The 15,270-nt window shown below is 39.4% G+C and overlaps 1 protein-coding gene across 2 annotated transcripts; it reads left to right on the top strand.

Annotated features, from left to right (window-relative positions):
- Positions 1–779: 779 nt before the first annotated feature.
- Positions 780–14,205, top strand: LOC306851786 (hypermethylated in cancer 1 protein-like). Of its 2 annotated transcripts, none has more exons than XM_079388229.1 (2): positions 780–945; positions 8,284–14,205. In XM_079388229.1, the coding sequence occupies exon 2, from the start codon at positions 8,301–8,303 to the stop codon at positions 10,518–10,520; it is 2,220 nt and encodes a 739-aa protein (XP_079244355.1). In that variant the 5' UTR covers positions 780–945; positions 8,284–8,300; the 3' UTR covers positions 10,521–14,205. The 2 variants fall into 2 exon arrangements, with proteins under 2 accessions (XP_079244355.1, XP_079244354.1); XM_079388228.1 differs by lacking the exon at positions 780–945 and adding an exon at positions 2,674–2,840 and having other exon boundaries at positions 8,284–13,628.
- The last annotated feature ends 1,065 nt before the right edge of the window (positions 14,206–15,270 follow it).

Raw genomic sequence — 15,270 nt, 5'->3', positions numbered from 1 at the left:
ACTGGTTAATAATCAGTGATTGGTTAAACCGTGTGAAGCAAGATTATGCATTAATGAAAGCCTTCTAAAACATAAAATACTCAAATCAATCAAGTCCCAAAAGGAAAAGAGAGCTCAAAGACACCTAGCAGCTCATTTAATTCATAACAGTACTTAATAAAACGTGAAAATTTACGAAACAAAAAGATAAATAAATAAATAAATGATATTGAAAGTATTTGAGACAAAATATTCAGTAACAAAAACAAATGACGCATATAGCAAAAAACTAACTAACTAAAAACAAAACACAAAAAGTTGCGTGAAAAACACAAAATTAAGCTACTTATCAAATATAAAACCAGCAGCATTGTGGAGTGGCTCATTTATTGTGCCGACGCGCTAATAGCAAAATGAAACATTTTAAACTTAAAAAGAAAATGAAGAAGTTAATGGAGATTAATACATTGAAGTATCAACTTGGACATTTGAATTTCACATTAGTTCTACTTCGTTCAAGTGCTATAATTTCAAATACTTCATTTTTAAACATTTAGAATTTCTTCACCCATCTAACAAAAACAAGTGCTTAATGTTAGGTCAGAAATTATGCCACTTCGTTACCATTTTATAGCTAATGAATGTATTCCGCGGTGTCGTGCGCTCTGCCGTGGGCACTATATAATATGCGCCGTTAGGTGTCACTGCACGCGCAGCCTGCACTGCTTTTGGAGACGAACGCCAATCAGAGTCCATCCAGATTCTCAAGTGTCTGATCCATTCTAGCGCGAGGAGAGGGAGAGAGAAGGGGAGAAGGGTAAAGGACAAGGGACAACACGGAAGAAGCTGGTAACACCGGGAAAAGTTTACCTTTTAAAGAGGAATTTGGACGATTGGGGATCTGTGGACAGGGGAGTCCCGTAAGGGGAAGTCAAGATCGGCAGGAGCATCAGACATGAATCCGAGGTGAGTCTGTGTTAATGCATGTATCGTGTGAGTTACCTGAGGCGCGTTCAGGTGTGCGCAGTGAGCGCGTGCCAACATACTTAACTGATAGATTGTGGTAACTGGCGCTCGTGCCGCAGGCGTGTCTGGACAGTCGGAGATCTGATTTATTTACTTTTTAATCGGATTTTTAATACCACATATCATGCAGCTCAAAATAAACAAACCAACTTAAAATGTTTTCATCCTGAATTTTGGCATCAAACAAATCAAACCAAAATACTTGTCAACTTGTCACCAACTAGAATATCTCTATTTCATACTTAATTCCAAGTACAGCTGTTAAAAACAAATCTGACTCTAAAAAATAAAGGTTCTTCATTAGTTCAGCAATGGATCCTCTCCTTATGAGAAAACGTTTTTATAGTGTATATTTCTTGAATTGAACATGGTTCTTTGCAGATTAAAAAGTTATTGATGTGACATTATAGGTTCTTCAGATCAATGTGTTGGTTTCTGCGTGTGTTTTTTTTTAAAGCACCAGCATACAGAAGGTTTTCTAAAGAACTCGAGAAAAAGTTATCTTAGATTCTAATTCAAACTTTAATTGGTAAGAGTGCACTGCGGTCACTGGGTCTATGTCAACAGGCCATGACATCTAAACTGACATTCATACCAGCTTTTATTATTAAGAATACTCTTGAGTCATAATTTTCACAATTAAACAAACTAAATAAATGAAGATGACGCATATCTATTACTGAAACCTAAAAAAATTAAATTCCAGTAGGCTAGTCAGTGTTGTGTGATGCAGACTATATGCATAATTTAACTTTTATGTCTAAATATAGCGATAAATGTCTGTGTAAAAGTAAGCAATTGTGTCATTAAAGACTGATAATACTGATGCTACTGATACAGCCCTAAATTAGCCCTATTATAAAAAGTATTTCAAAACTCTTAATTTGATAAAAATTGTATGCAAAACATCACAATTATAATGTTAAGTTTGCATCTAATTGTTTAATATTTGAGCATTGCTTACCATCTAGAAAAAAATACCCCATGTTATTTTCATATACTTCAATGTTTTTCCAAGAAACCATGGTAGAACCATGGGATCATATTAAAAACATGGTAGTACTTTTTTCTAAGTATTGTGCAACCAACTGTATTAAATTAAAACTTAAATTTAAATTAAATTTAAATAAGATGAGTTTTATGCAAAAGGTAATCAGTATTTGTGTGTAAACATTCACAGGTCCAGACAGGGGTGTGCAAACTCCATGTTTATTTTCCTGAGTAACATTATAGAAGTTATGGTTACCGTCATCCGTATTAAAATAGTCAGCACTCACAAGAACAGCTACTCTTTAACGCACACTATGTTGTGATATACGATAAAACGCCTGTCTCTTTAAGACAAAGCGTCGATGTGTTGAGAAGTTCAAGTTGGGGTCACTGTAAGTTCCTGCCCTCGATTTTACCTTTTAGTTTTATTGTAGACTGACATCACACCGAGGCGCTAAAACACTCGCGCAGCCCAGGAGCCCATTATCATCTCCAGTCGCGTTATTACATCTATGCAAAAATAGCCAAGAAAATTACAAAACATACAAAAAAAGAGAAAAACTGAAGCAGGAGTACGCACGTATTTTTATAGGAGGAGTGAGTGAGTGAGCGAGAGAGATAGAGGGAGGAGAGAGAGAGTGAGAGACAGCAAGAGGGAGGGTGAGCAACAAGAAATTCATTGCAATTAATAATAAAAAAGAGTTGGCAGTCGTGCTCGGAAAACTGGCATGGTTTTTAGGAGGCTGGCAGTTCAAAGTTGAAACGTCAGAAATGACTCCAAAAGACTGTTGAGATGATCATTAAGAGAGACTTGGATCGGATGGCAGAAGAGATCGGGCATCCAGGTAACGTTCAATACTCTTAACATTTTATAGCCTCTTTATCAACAATTTATTCATCTAGACAGACATAATAATAATCCGAGCAACCGTTTAATTCTCGGTACATTTGCGGAAGGATGTAAACGTTTTACGAATTAAGACCCGATTGTTTGCCTTTCTCCTTTTGCCCATTTTAGTATGCTACTATATCAACGATTATTTTTAAATGCAAATAGGCTACTTATATGTTGAAGAAATTAGTTTTTTCAATATTTAGTAACTAAGGTTTTTATTTAGGCTATTTATTGTCTGTGAACAAGGGGCTTCATGATAAATAGCCAAGTTCGTAATCACATTATGAGTCAAAAAATGTTGCAGTACGTATAGTGATCTGGTAGTGGTGTGAATTCGCATGGCAGTGTGGTCATCCTCTCAGCCTTAATTGAGAATTCATGGTGTTTCACATGCGACTGATTTGACTTTAAAGAGAATGATTCGATTTTAAAGACACATATGTGGTGTCTCGCATTCAAATGTAGCCTAGTCTGTTGAATATACAGCAGGTTTGGAGAGTTTTAGATTGTCAGTGTCACTTATAGTAGCCTATTTGAGAGGATACTCTGTTTAAACATTTCCACACATGTACAAGACGAGCTGTAAATAATGTAATTTATTCACAGAATAATGCACTGAGATAATTACACAGTTTATGCTTTTTAAAGATCACAAAATGTAAAATTAAGAAGCAGTTTTATGGCATCGTATTTATAGGTTATAACAGGCCTCACAGTCCTTTTTCACTTTAATTTAGAATTTTAATTAAAAGTGTAACATGGTCATAGCGACACTCTGAGAACTTGCCTATGTCTCTGATTATCAGCTGTATCTTTCTCTACTATATTCTATTCAAGAGATTATTAGGCTACAGAACATAAAACGGGTATAGATGATGTGATATGTGGCTAGAATATTTCCATCTCATCTCTGACCATGGAGACCACATATAGGGGATGGTGAGCTGTCCTCCCAGTGGTATTTATGAATGAATATCCAGATCTGCATGTGCTGATGGAGCGCGCAAGAGAATTTGAGCGCAATAAGACTAGCTGTGGAGGGAGGAAGCTGTAGCGCATGATATGCTCTTTTCCAAACTCTTAGGCGACCTTCAAATTCTATGCAAAAATGGTCGAGAATCCGCAGGTGTTTTGCCATTTGACTTTAAACCACAAACAGGCACGATCCAAGACAAACGCACGTTTCTTGGTGCTAAGAGGTTTTGCGCAGGTTTTACCTTTCAGTCACAAAACTCAAAACTAACACTATGTCTTAGGAAATAGTAAAACTCGAAAGCTAAGTTATAGGGAACACTTTTAAAGCACTTTAAATGACATCAATTGAAAACTAGTTTAAAACATTTTATTTTATTTTTATTTCTCGCACACGTGTCAGTGACTGAATGACAACTTTATTCTGCAATTCAATTATTGGGCCGACATTATTAAATTATACATGTAATAGAATTTGTCTATATATGCCCCCCCCCCCCCTTGTGTCATTCATTATCCTAAAACAATTAAAATAAATAAATAAAACAAACTAAATATCTAGATTTCTCTCGTGTTCCCAGTGTTTAAAACGTCTAATACGCCAATTTAAAAGATATGCTTTTTGACTGATTAACTGTTTATTCCTTAAAGGTACATTAGACTCCGTCTAAAGGGATAAATCTCAAAGGGAGGACGCTTTTGCGGTAAAAAGATGACAGACCGAGGGCGGAGAGAGAGAGAGGAAGTCTTAAGAACACGAGCAGACCCCTGCCTCACCCCTAAACCAGCAAAATGACACAGAGACAAAACACAGGGCTAATGAATACCAAAGCACCTAAAATATCACCCACGCGCTGTCTTTAATCCAGTCCTGTACCATACCAAATATAGCAAATAGACCAAGCTGTCGCACGCGCTGCACGCCCAAACAATTGACGGTTTTTGAGCATTGATAGCTTTTGTAGTTTTATTCAAATGAGGTCTATTAACTGCATTTATTCAGTAAAATCTTTTTTTAGTTTAATGTGACCTTCAGTGTTTTTTTTTAAAGGCTGAATTAAAACTCCTCAACTTTTATATTTGCTGAGAGGTTATTTACTAATTAATCTACATGATTAGGCCCTTAAATGAGCTCAAATTCTCTGATGCACACGTGCGCGTAATGTAAATCCACAAGGTGACAGGTTTGAGAGGATGTAAGTGTTTACGCCTGAAGTTCAAACAATCGTTTAAAACATGATTTACGTCTTTCATCACTTCCTTTAAATAACACGCTGAAATTGTGACAGAAAGGAGTGACCCCCCCCCCCCCCCCCGCGCATTGTTGTTCTCTGACTAATTAGAGGACATTTTCTTTCTTTCTTTCTTTCTTTCTTTCTTTCTTTCTTTCTTTCTTTCTTTCTTTCTTTCTTAACTTTGCTTATAAAAACTTTCAGGTGAAGGCTGAAGCACAGTCCTTACTTTCCGTTCTGTCCCGTTTATTGTTTACATTTTCCTTCTAATCTGTCATCTTTGGGCTTCTTGAAAGCAGCACAGTTAGGACAGTACGACACGAATCGCTCATACAGTTTGTGCTGCTTTCTCAAACTCTCACTAATGGAAAGTCCACAAGCCAAAAATGCCTTAAAATACACTTGTCAGTGATGAGACGTGTCCGTGGGCAGCAGGGGTGGAGATAAGAGTTACGCAACTTTTGCGCTTTTATTAACACAGACTCTGAAGAGAGATGCGGGCTGAGAGGAAATGTTGCGGGTGCTGTTTGTTTGGTTGAGATGCTCCATTGTTAAGGTAACTTTGCCTGCAACAGGCAATTAATAACATGTCATCTGTTTGATTCTGTGCGTTAGTGAAAGTGTATATCCTTTGTATTATTACAATTATATAATGATTAAAAAAATCTATAAATGAGGCGCGTTTGGAAATAAAACGGAACACATGATTTATGAATTAGGAAAATTGTATTGAATAACCTCAAGCGTGTTCAGGCTGACATAAACGGGAAAGGCTACAGGTGCACTGCAGGCCAGAAATGACCAGCTGCAATATTTCCACAAAAAGGAAATGTTCAGAAACCATTTAAAACCATCACTTCTTATTTTAGGCGTCACTTGGATTTGTGTTGTTGTGTGTGTTTTTTTTTACACACGTGGAAATGTTTTAGCACCGGGCTAAACGAATAGTTTCGACACAAAAATGTACACAAAAAAAGTTTTATAAATATATTTATACAGTAATTTTTTTTTTATAGACTAACTTCAGTTCTGTCCATGTATGGTTTCTGTGCGGAGAAGCGCGTCTTCTTGTTTCTGTACAGTGCACAGCTAGCTGCGTCTTTATATTAAAGAGAGACAGAGATGCAGCTATTTATGTCAATCACATTTGACTGTTTTAATTTAAATGAAGAGGAATAGTAGGAATCACAATCTCATGTTTAGTGTGTAGCCTATAATCAGGGTAAGCGTTATGGAGGATTGGGGAGATCTGACCCCTCCTAATTATAATTTGGGTACTTAATGAATTTTATTTTATAATTTTTTAATTTTATTTATTTGAATTTAGACTATAGGTCTACATTCCAGCTGTTATGGTTAGTCTGATGAAGTTACCATAGCAACAATTGGACAACTTCCAGTTAAGATCAAGTTTTGGACAGTGAAAAAAACAAACAAACAACAACAACAACAAAAAACAATAGTAGGCTACTACCATTTATTCAAACTTTATTGTAGTTTTACACACACACACACACACACACACACACACACACACACGTTGGTTTTTGTGGTTTATGGGGACTCTCAGGCATAATGGTTTTTATACTGAACAAACTGTGTGTGCTATTGCCCTACACCAACCCTACACCTAAACTTAGCCCTCACAGGAGACTTTGTGCATTTTTAGATTTTCAAAAAAAACACCATTTAGTATGTTTTTTAAGCCTTTTGAATTATGGGGACATTGGCAGTGTCCTCATAAACCACCTTCATATTGTAATACCTCTGTCATACCCATGTCATTATACAAATTTGTGTCCTCATAAACCACATAAACATGCGCACACACACACACACACGCGCACACACACACACACACACACACACACACAGAAGACAATTTTTGCAAGTTGTTTTAATGTCTTAAATTCCTACGGACAAATCTAACCAGACCAATCGAACTAGAAAATTACTGGCAGAAATTTCTCTAAAAAGTCGAACTGCTGAAAGTCATTGAATAATTCACACACTGTGTAAAACCAAGCTTTTCTGGCAGCTGTGTGGTTTGGTACTTTTCATGTTAGGAGCTGTGGTTGGTTTTAAAGGGAAGACTTGCATTGTTGGATTTAAGGGCTAATTAAATGGAAGCTTATTGCTACAAACTACAGTATTCATCTAAGAGGATTATTTTATACAATGAAATAAACAAAGAGACAAGGAACTGATGTTGGGATGACTATTTATTTAGCTTCTTGTTTCCCATCAGTGAAACCATCCCCTGTGGGACCCTAACTATCCGTTTTATCTCATATACAGACCATCCTCATGTAGCAGGGTTTAAACAATATTTTCTGGTAAATTTATAATGTTTATTATGTTTGAATGACAGGAACTGCTGCATTCAGCTTAGAATTTAAAATTGGCATTGTTGGTTAAATGTTTATTTAGTAATTTGTAGGCATCCTCTGATAAGTGATCTTTTGAAAACGGTTTCATTTGTAACTCACACTTCTATACAGCAGAGCGTTCTGTCATGAATTGGTTGCATTTTTTTGTCCCTGCTGGTTTATGCCTGCTGTTCATCACACTTGCAAAACCTTCAGTCTGACTTTGTTTAAAACTCCACACACCACCTCTGGAATTCTTTATCAGGAAGACAGCAATATGAAAACATGTTTATACTGGCATTTTTCCTCTGTCTTTTTTCTTCTTTTTTTTGTTAACTCCACTTCACTGTAAGTTTTAAACATGTGGGTTTGTATCTTGATAATGACAAAACCATCACAGCCTCACTCGGTCAGCTATAGCTCACATTTATGGAGTCCTTCTGATGCTTGTTGTATTAAAGGAAAAGCTGAATTCTTTGCCCTCAATCCCCTACCTGAAAGTCCACAAAAATATCAAAGAATAAATGAAGAGCTATATTCAGGATCAAGAAAATGCACATAAGCTTAAGTGCTCCTTTTTATACCTTCAAGTGCTGCCAGTCAAGTTTTACAAGACAGTCCAACACAAACAGATGTGTCAGTAATGTGTGTTATATTTCAAAAGACAGCTATTTAAAAAAAAAAACGGCTTTTATACCACAGTACTCAAATAAGTATGCAAAATTCAGCTAGTTTTCAATAAGCTTCTAAATGTGGTAGTTTGTTTATCTGCAACAACTTTATGGCTTCTACTTAATTGTTCCATTCTCTTCTGTTTCAGGTATTGGTCTGAAGTCGATGCTGGATGCCATGGAAGCCCCAAGTCATGCTAGGCACCTCCTCTTGCAGTTGAACACACAACGAACCAAAGGCTTCTTGTGTGATGTTATCATCGTGGTGCAGAATGCACTGTTCCGTGCTCACAAGAACATCTTGGCAGCCAGTAGCCTCTACCTTAAGTCTCTTGTCGTTCATGACAACCTCATCAATCTGGACCATGAGATGGTCAGTCCAGGTGTGTTTCGAGTCATTCTTGACTATATCTACACAGGACGCTTAAGTGAAGGTGACCCCAGCTCTCCAACTGAGCCAAATATAGGAGCAGTACTGGCGGCTGCAAGTTATCTGCAGCTGCTGGATCTAGTGACTCTATGCAAGAAGAAGCTGAAGAGAAATGGGAAGTACCATTTACGTCCCAACCCTGGGTTTTTACCTTATAAGATAGGCTCCAGTGGCATGGGGGGAGGACGGTTTCGAATATCTACCCCTGTCATCCACTCCTGTCACCCTGGAGGAGTAGTTAGCACCCCTCGACCTACACCATTAGAGGACCTGCCCCCCCTCCCACTTGGCCCCCACGTCGGTGAAATTTATGCACCAGTTCCCACCCAGGGTCCACCGCCTTACCCCCCAGCAAAGGCATCCCTGTCGCCCCAGTCAGGCCTGCGCATGCCCCCTACTGACAGGAACTGCTCATCCGTCTATGGCCTTGACCTGTCCAAGAAAAGCCCAAGTTCCCAGTCCCAGCTTCCCTCTGGTCACCCCCATTTGATCTCCTCACTCCACCCAGAAGAGGAGCCCGAGGGGGAGCTAGATCAAAGCACTAGCCCCCTGCTCAGTCCCAACGATGGCTCCAGAAAAATGGAGACAGCCCATCATGTGGGGTCTCTTACCCCACACCCCTTCCCTCTACCCAACCATCCTCTTGCACCCCATCTTCCCCACCTGCACCGTCCTCAGGGCCAAGAACCTTACCCCTGCGCTCCCAGCCCAGAACCCATGGAAGACTCCAGAGAACAAGGCCGAGATGGGTCCAACATCTATCGGTGGGTGAAGAATGAGCCTTCCAACCCAGAGGATGAAGATGAGGAAGACGAAGAGGATGAGAGTGGAGGAATGGGTGAGCAGGATAAAGAGAGGCACCAGCACATGAATCACCATAAGAACAGTGAGGAAAAGCTGAACATGAATGAGCGGGGCTATGACAGAGGGACCTGCGATGATGGAGAGGATGAAAATGGGACCGGCAGCGAAGAGACAGGGAGCAGCGAGGGTCGTCCATCTCCCCCTGTTTCGGGTGGAAGATATCACATGCCATACGAGCCAGAGAGTTTTGGAGATAACTTATACGTATGCATCCCCTGCGACAAAGGCTTTCCCAGCTCAGAGCAGCTCAATGCCCATGTGGAAACTCATACTGAGGAGGAGCTAAACAACGGGAGCGAGCTGGACAACAGCAACAACAGCAGCAGCAAACCGACCAATGCCCATGGACCTACAAGCTTGAATAGCTCTAGTGGCCTCCACAGCCCTTTCCTAGATAGCAAATCAACGCAAAATCTCCATTCCATTGGTCTCGGGGAGATCATACGCCCCTATCGCTGTTCGTCCTGTGAGAAGTCTTATAAAGATCCTGCCACCCTAAGGCAACATGAGAAAACCCACTGGCTGACACGCCCATACCCCTGTAGCATCTGTGGCAAGAAGTTCACCCAACGTGGTACTATGACACGCCACATGCGCAGCCATTTGGGCCTAAAACCCTTCGCCTGTGACGCCTGCGGCATGCGCTTTACTCGACAGTACCGTCTGACGGAACACATGCGCATCCACTCCGGAGAGAAACCCTACGAGTGCCAGGTGTGCGGGGGCAAGTTTGCTCAGCAACGCAACCTTATCAGTCACATGAAGATGCACAGCAGCGGAACAGCTGGTGGAGGACTAACTCCTGACGGCAAGCTGAAGATAGACTTCTCCGAGGGGATTTATCCCCTGAGCAAGTACACAGCTGAGCATCTGGGTCTGAAGCAGGAGAAAACCTCAGACCTTCTTACAGCCTCTCAGCACCTGCTGGCTGACGCCAAAGTCATGGAGAGCCTCTACCCGCTGTCAAAGCTGGCTGTAGAACACCTCGGCTTCACCCACAACAAGATAGACGTCCTGAACCAACCACTGCCACCCTCTTCCCAGCAGCTCTCGGCAGAGTCCCGCATCATTGACCGCTACTCTCCCAGCTAGAGGGGGGAACCACTAACTATACTTTCCAAAGAGACATCACTGTATGCCATTCACAGTATTCAACTCTCACCTCATCTTCATTTGTACCTGCACCTCAAAGCATGGAGGCCAAAAATGTTGGCCATAAAAATGCACACAAACTGTTTAATTCTGAACGTGCCTTTCTTTGCAGATTTTGCAGTACGTGCATTTCTTAAAATTACTTCCCTACAAGGAGGAAACTGCTTTATTTATAATCTGTTTTGACTGTTGGACACTCAGACAATGCAGTATTTATATAAAAACAACTTCTTTTTTGTTCAATCACCGAGCCAAACAACCAATTGAAAACCCAAAAAGAGATTGTTTTTATTTAATTTTCTTTTTCTGTTCGTTTTCTTTCTTTTTTTTTGTATGTTGGAAAAGCCAAAGAGAAAATGTCAAATGTTACAGAAGAGAGTTGCAATCGTACCCCAAACCTGTGTATTAAGTATTATTGGTGTATATAGAATGAAAAAGCACATATGAACAATATTCAGGGCTTCTGTCCAGAATGGAGCAGCGAATCTGGACGAAAGAAAAAAAGCCAAATCTTTATGGGATTTTATAGTAATTGGAGGACTTTTTATAGACTATTTTTCGGAGTACTGGATCACCTGTATCTGATTTTCCAGCTTTGTGAATGGCCCAGTTTTTTCCATACTAAAGGGAGCAACTAACTGAAGAGAGTGTTTGTTCCAGGACTTAGGTAAAGTGATCTAAGCTTTTCTCTGCATTGATGTAGTTATCCCCTTCAGCATGGAATGAGAGTTCACAGAGAGTACCATTTATTTTATTTTTTTCACCACCTTCAGGTGTATGGTCTCGAGCTATTTAGTGTCTTTGTTCCCTTTCCTTTCCTCCAATGCCAAGTGCCTTCAGCTTATTGAAAAAGTAGCAAGTACTGCCCTGTGATCTCACAACTGGAATATCTTTGTGCATATTCCGATCATGATATAACAATCCATGTCCACGTGTTTCAGTCCATCTGGTGCGACAGACTAAGCATGGGTGGTGCCTTTGAAAATGCAGTAATATTTACAGCAGAGTCCATATGCTTCAATTGCATCGCAGTCAACACCTTTGAACGACTCTCTGCATGACTAGTTGTATAACAGTTCCAGCGAAGGCACTTTTGTGTATATAAACCAAAGAGTGACGTTTTGCAAGTGATTGATTTGGCAACACCTTCAAGACCTTTCCTCATGTGAAATGTTTGAGAGGGCCTCCTCACCCCTATTACGGAGCAGTTAATTTCAGGCTAATGTGACGGCTTTAACCCCACGGTGCCTCACGCACACACGTAGAGCCGCTAATGTGACAACCATCTGAACATGAGGAGCAGGTCTCTCTCTCACTGATACTGTGAGTGCAGATAGCAGCAGCTGGTCCACTCAGGGTAAGCCCTGTGAAATCTCAGATTTTCGAAGACTATCCGCGCTTGCCTGTCCCACTGATGTTAGATTTTATGCCAGTTGACCAGGCCCTGTGATCTAAACGTACACCCTAATCCTCCAGCTACCGCTCTAATGTACCATAAACTGCACTTACAACAATCAGTCCTCCTTATTTCAAGTAACATAAAACACAGTAGCCTGTTAGGGCTGCTTCCTTTTTTTATAGTCTTAGAGCTCATCTGCTTTGCCTCTAAATAAATTGTTTTACAGTAAATGTAAATGTTCTGATGAGATATGGCACCCGCTGTTTTTATTCCAAAGACCATGCTGACATTTTGTCTTTTCCTCTCACAGAAATTTTTGTTAACCACTAGTTACAATTACAACCTCAGCTGGTGAATGTGAAAACTTAAACCACGAATGCACTGTGAAAGAACTAGTGAATCTGAAAGCTTTAGAGCTTAGTGAATATTGAACATGTAATTTGGGACAAATTACCTGGGCTTTACTCTGTAGCATGTCGGCTATTCAAAGTGTTTCTTTTCTGTTTTCTTTGTTATTTTTTGGTCAGATTGAACTCTCTTAATCAAAGCAAAAAGACATTGGTGCTTACCTCAGGACTGAGCCTATCACGGGTTACACAATGCTTTAGCAATAGTTTAATACAAAAACACACACGTAATTGCTCTCTTTGTATTGTACATTAAAATTCAAGCACACTTTCTGAAGGGATCCTATTGTTTTTAAACCTGTGGTTATTTCACAATGCTAAAATGTCTTTTTTCCCTGAAATTATTTGATTTTTTTTGTGTGAATAGCCTATGCAACTGTCTCCTATTTTTACATTACAGAAAATAATTTTGTTACACAATGAAATGGGACATTTGGATTTACCATAAAAGGCAAATTTGTAAATTAAAAATGATTTCTTGATAAAAATCAGCATGTTTTTTTTCTGTACACTTGAAATTCTACAGCACAGTTTGAAACACACATGCACTAAAAGAAATGCCAGACAGCAAGTCCGATTACTGTTAACGTTATGCTGTATAAGAAATGTTGTGTGTTTATCAATAATTCGCCGCAATGATAAACACTTGGCCGAGTTGGTAAGGAGGGAAGCATAGTTTCTGAAGTTGATTGACCCATTTGTTCTGGGCGGGCCTGCAGAAACTTTAGCTGACCTTTTTGCAGAGAGGCAGAATTAGACTCCCAGTGAGGTTTTGTATACATGTGCTATTAAACCACACGCATGAAACCAGCTTGTTTGGGGCGAGACGGATGCTGAAATTTCTCAACACTCTTAAGGGGACAGCTGAGATCCAGAAATTCCTCTCAACTTAATTTTGCAAAACACATGAAAACAGTCTGGGCACAGCGGTTTGTTTGTATCCAAACGAAACCCAGAGCGTAAACGGAATACAAATCTTCTGACTCGAGGCATAGAACAATATTACAGCTATCATAACAGTTAAAACTTTGACCGCAGACATATTAATATGGGCTGAGGAGATGTGACAGCCCGTTTGAAGTGGATTTTGGTGGTGGGAAAATAAATCTCACACTCCCTTTCTCCACCATTCATTAGCTCGCTCTCATCGAAAATCTATCGCTCTCTCTTTCCTTCTCTCCTACAGACAAAACAAGAGAGAGAGAGAGAAAAAAAGAGATTTTCCACTTCGGTTCCAAAAGCGTAGAGAAAAGAAAACGAAATATTAAGTGGTTCTGCATTCAGTACTGCTCTGATGGCTCTGGGAACGTAGAGGTGTGTGAGTCAGGGTCAGGGGGCAGGTGAGATGTTTGGTTGTGTTTTTGTTCGCTCCAGCTATCTGAAACATACGAAAGTGCTTCTGTTAATGGAGCGGTTACAAAGGAGTAAAGTTGAGCTGGGGAAGTGAACTTTTGACTCTGTAGTAGCAGTGAGCAGGATGTTTGGTGTGGTTCTGCTCAAAAGCAGATAGGCAGATGATGATAGAGAGGGACAGAGAAAGCAACTGAGGGTGAGAGAGAACAGAGCAGGTTTGTCGGGTGGACTGCAGCCATTGTCTATCTATGGAAAAGTAGACTGGAAACCTCCATCCCTGATTTGTGCTCCTCAAAGATGTTTCTTAAAGGAATTTTCTGGTTTCAATACAAATTAAGCTCAATCTACAGTACAGCACTTATTGAAAATAATGTTGATCAGCTTAAAAACAGTTTTTGACTTTCTGACTTCTAAAATCTGAAAATGTTCAAATTACTCACTGTTTCCAAATTAAAGCCGCAAGATATAAACAATGTGTTAGCCTGATTTTAATGGAGGTGACAAAAATTACTTGCTAACTTTGACTGTATGAAGCTATATTTTATAACTTTGTGGTTTACAATATATTGCTTACAAAAGGATTTAAACCGCTTTACAATCAAATAATAGTTTTAACAAACAACATACGCTGTAAAAATAATTTTTTATTTGTAAATAAAATTTTGTTTTACAATATTTTTTTTTCTTTAAGACTTTCCACTTCAAATTTTGACTTATTTCAATGAGTTACTTGCTATTTCTTTGTAATTATATGTAAAATGTACTAGCAATTTCTAAGTTAAAATTCACCACCGATTTTCTTTCAGCTTTTATGAAATTATATGAATTTATGAATTTTTTTGTTGTTGCCCCATTTACTTTTACTGCAAGGACCTCACCATAATTAATTTATTTTATTTATTATTAGTGTTAATTAGTTTATTTATTTATAATTTAAAAAATTAATATAATTTTTAAACTCCACTTTAACTCCACAATTTTATAACTCCACTTCTTAAAAAACCCACTCTTAACCCAACTCTTTTTGGGAACTATAGACCGGTTTCCCTTCTTCCTTTCATTGCAAAAACACTTGAACGAGTTGTGTTCAACCAAGTCTCTGTCTTTCTCACACAGAACAACCTCCTGGACAGTAACCAATCTGGCTTCAGAAGTGGACATTCGACCGAAACTGCCTTGCTTTCTGTTGTTGAAGCCCTAAGACTTGCAAGAGCGGCTGACAAATCTTCATTACTCATCTTGCTAGATTTGTCTGCTGCTTTTGATACGGTCAACCATCAGATCCTCTTGTCAACCCTATTGAGAAAGGGCATCTCAGGAACCGCACTCCAGTGGTTTGAGTCTTACCTCTCTGATAGGTCCTTCAAAGTATCTTGGAGAGGTGAGGTATCCAAGTCGCAACATCTAGCTACTGGGGTGCCTCAGGGCTCAGTTCTTGGACCACTTCTCTTTTCTGTCTACATGGCATCACTAGGTTCTGTCATTCAGAAACATGGCTTTTCATATCACTGCTATGCTGATGACACTCAAC

This window comes from Barbus barbus (genome assembly GCF_936440315.1).
Source record: "Barbus barbus genome assembly, chromosome: 31".
NCBI lineage: Eukaryota > Metazoa > Chordata > Actinopteri > Cypriniformes > Cyprinidae > Barbus > Barbus barbus.
The sequence above is the reverse complement of the archived record's forward strand: the minus strand, read 5'-3'. Positions and strand labels throughout refer to the sequence as shown.

Coding starts and splice junctions, on each gene's coding strand:
- LOC306851786 (XM_079388228.1), top strand. CDS start 2,789: ATGATCATTAAGAGAGACTTGGATCGGATGGCAGAAGAGATCGGGCAT. Junction 2,841..8,283: donor AGAAGAGATCGGGCATCCAG/GTAACGTTCAAT, acceptor CTTCTGTTTCAG/GTATTGGTCTGAAGTCGATG.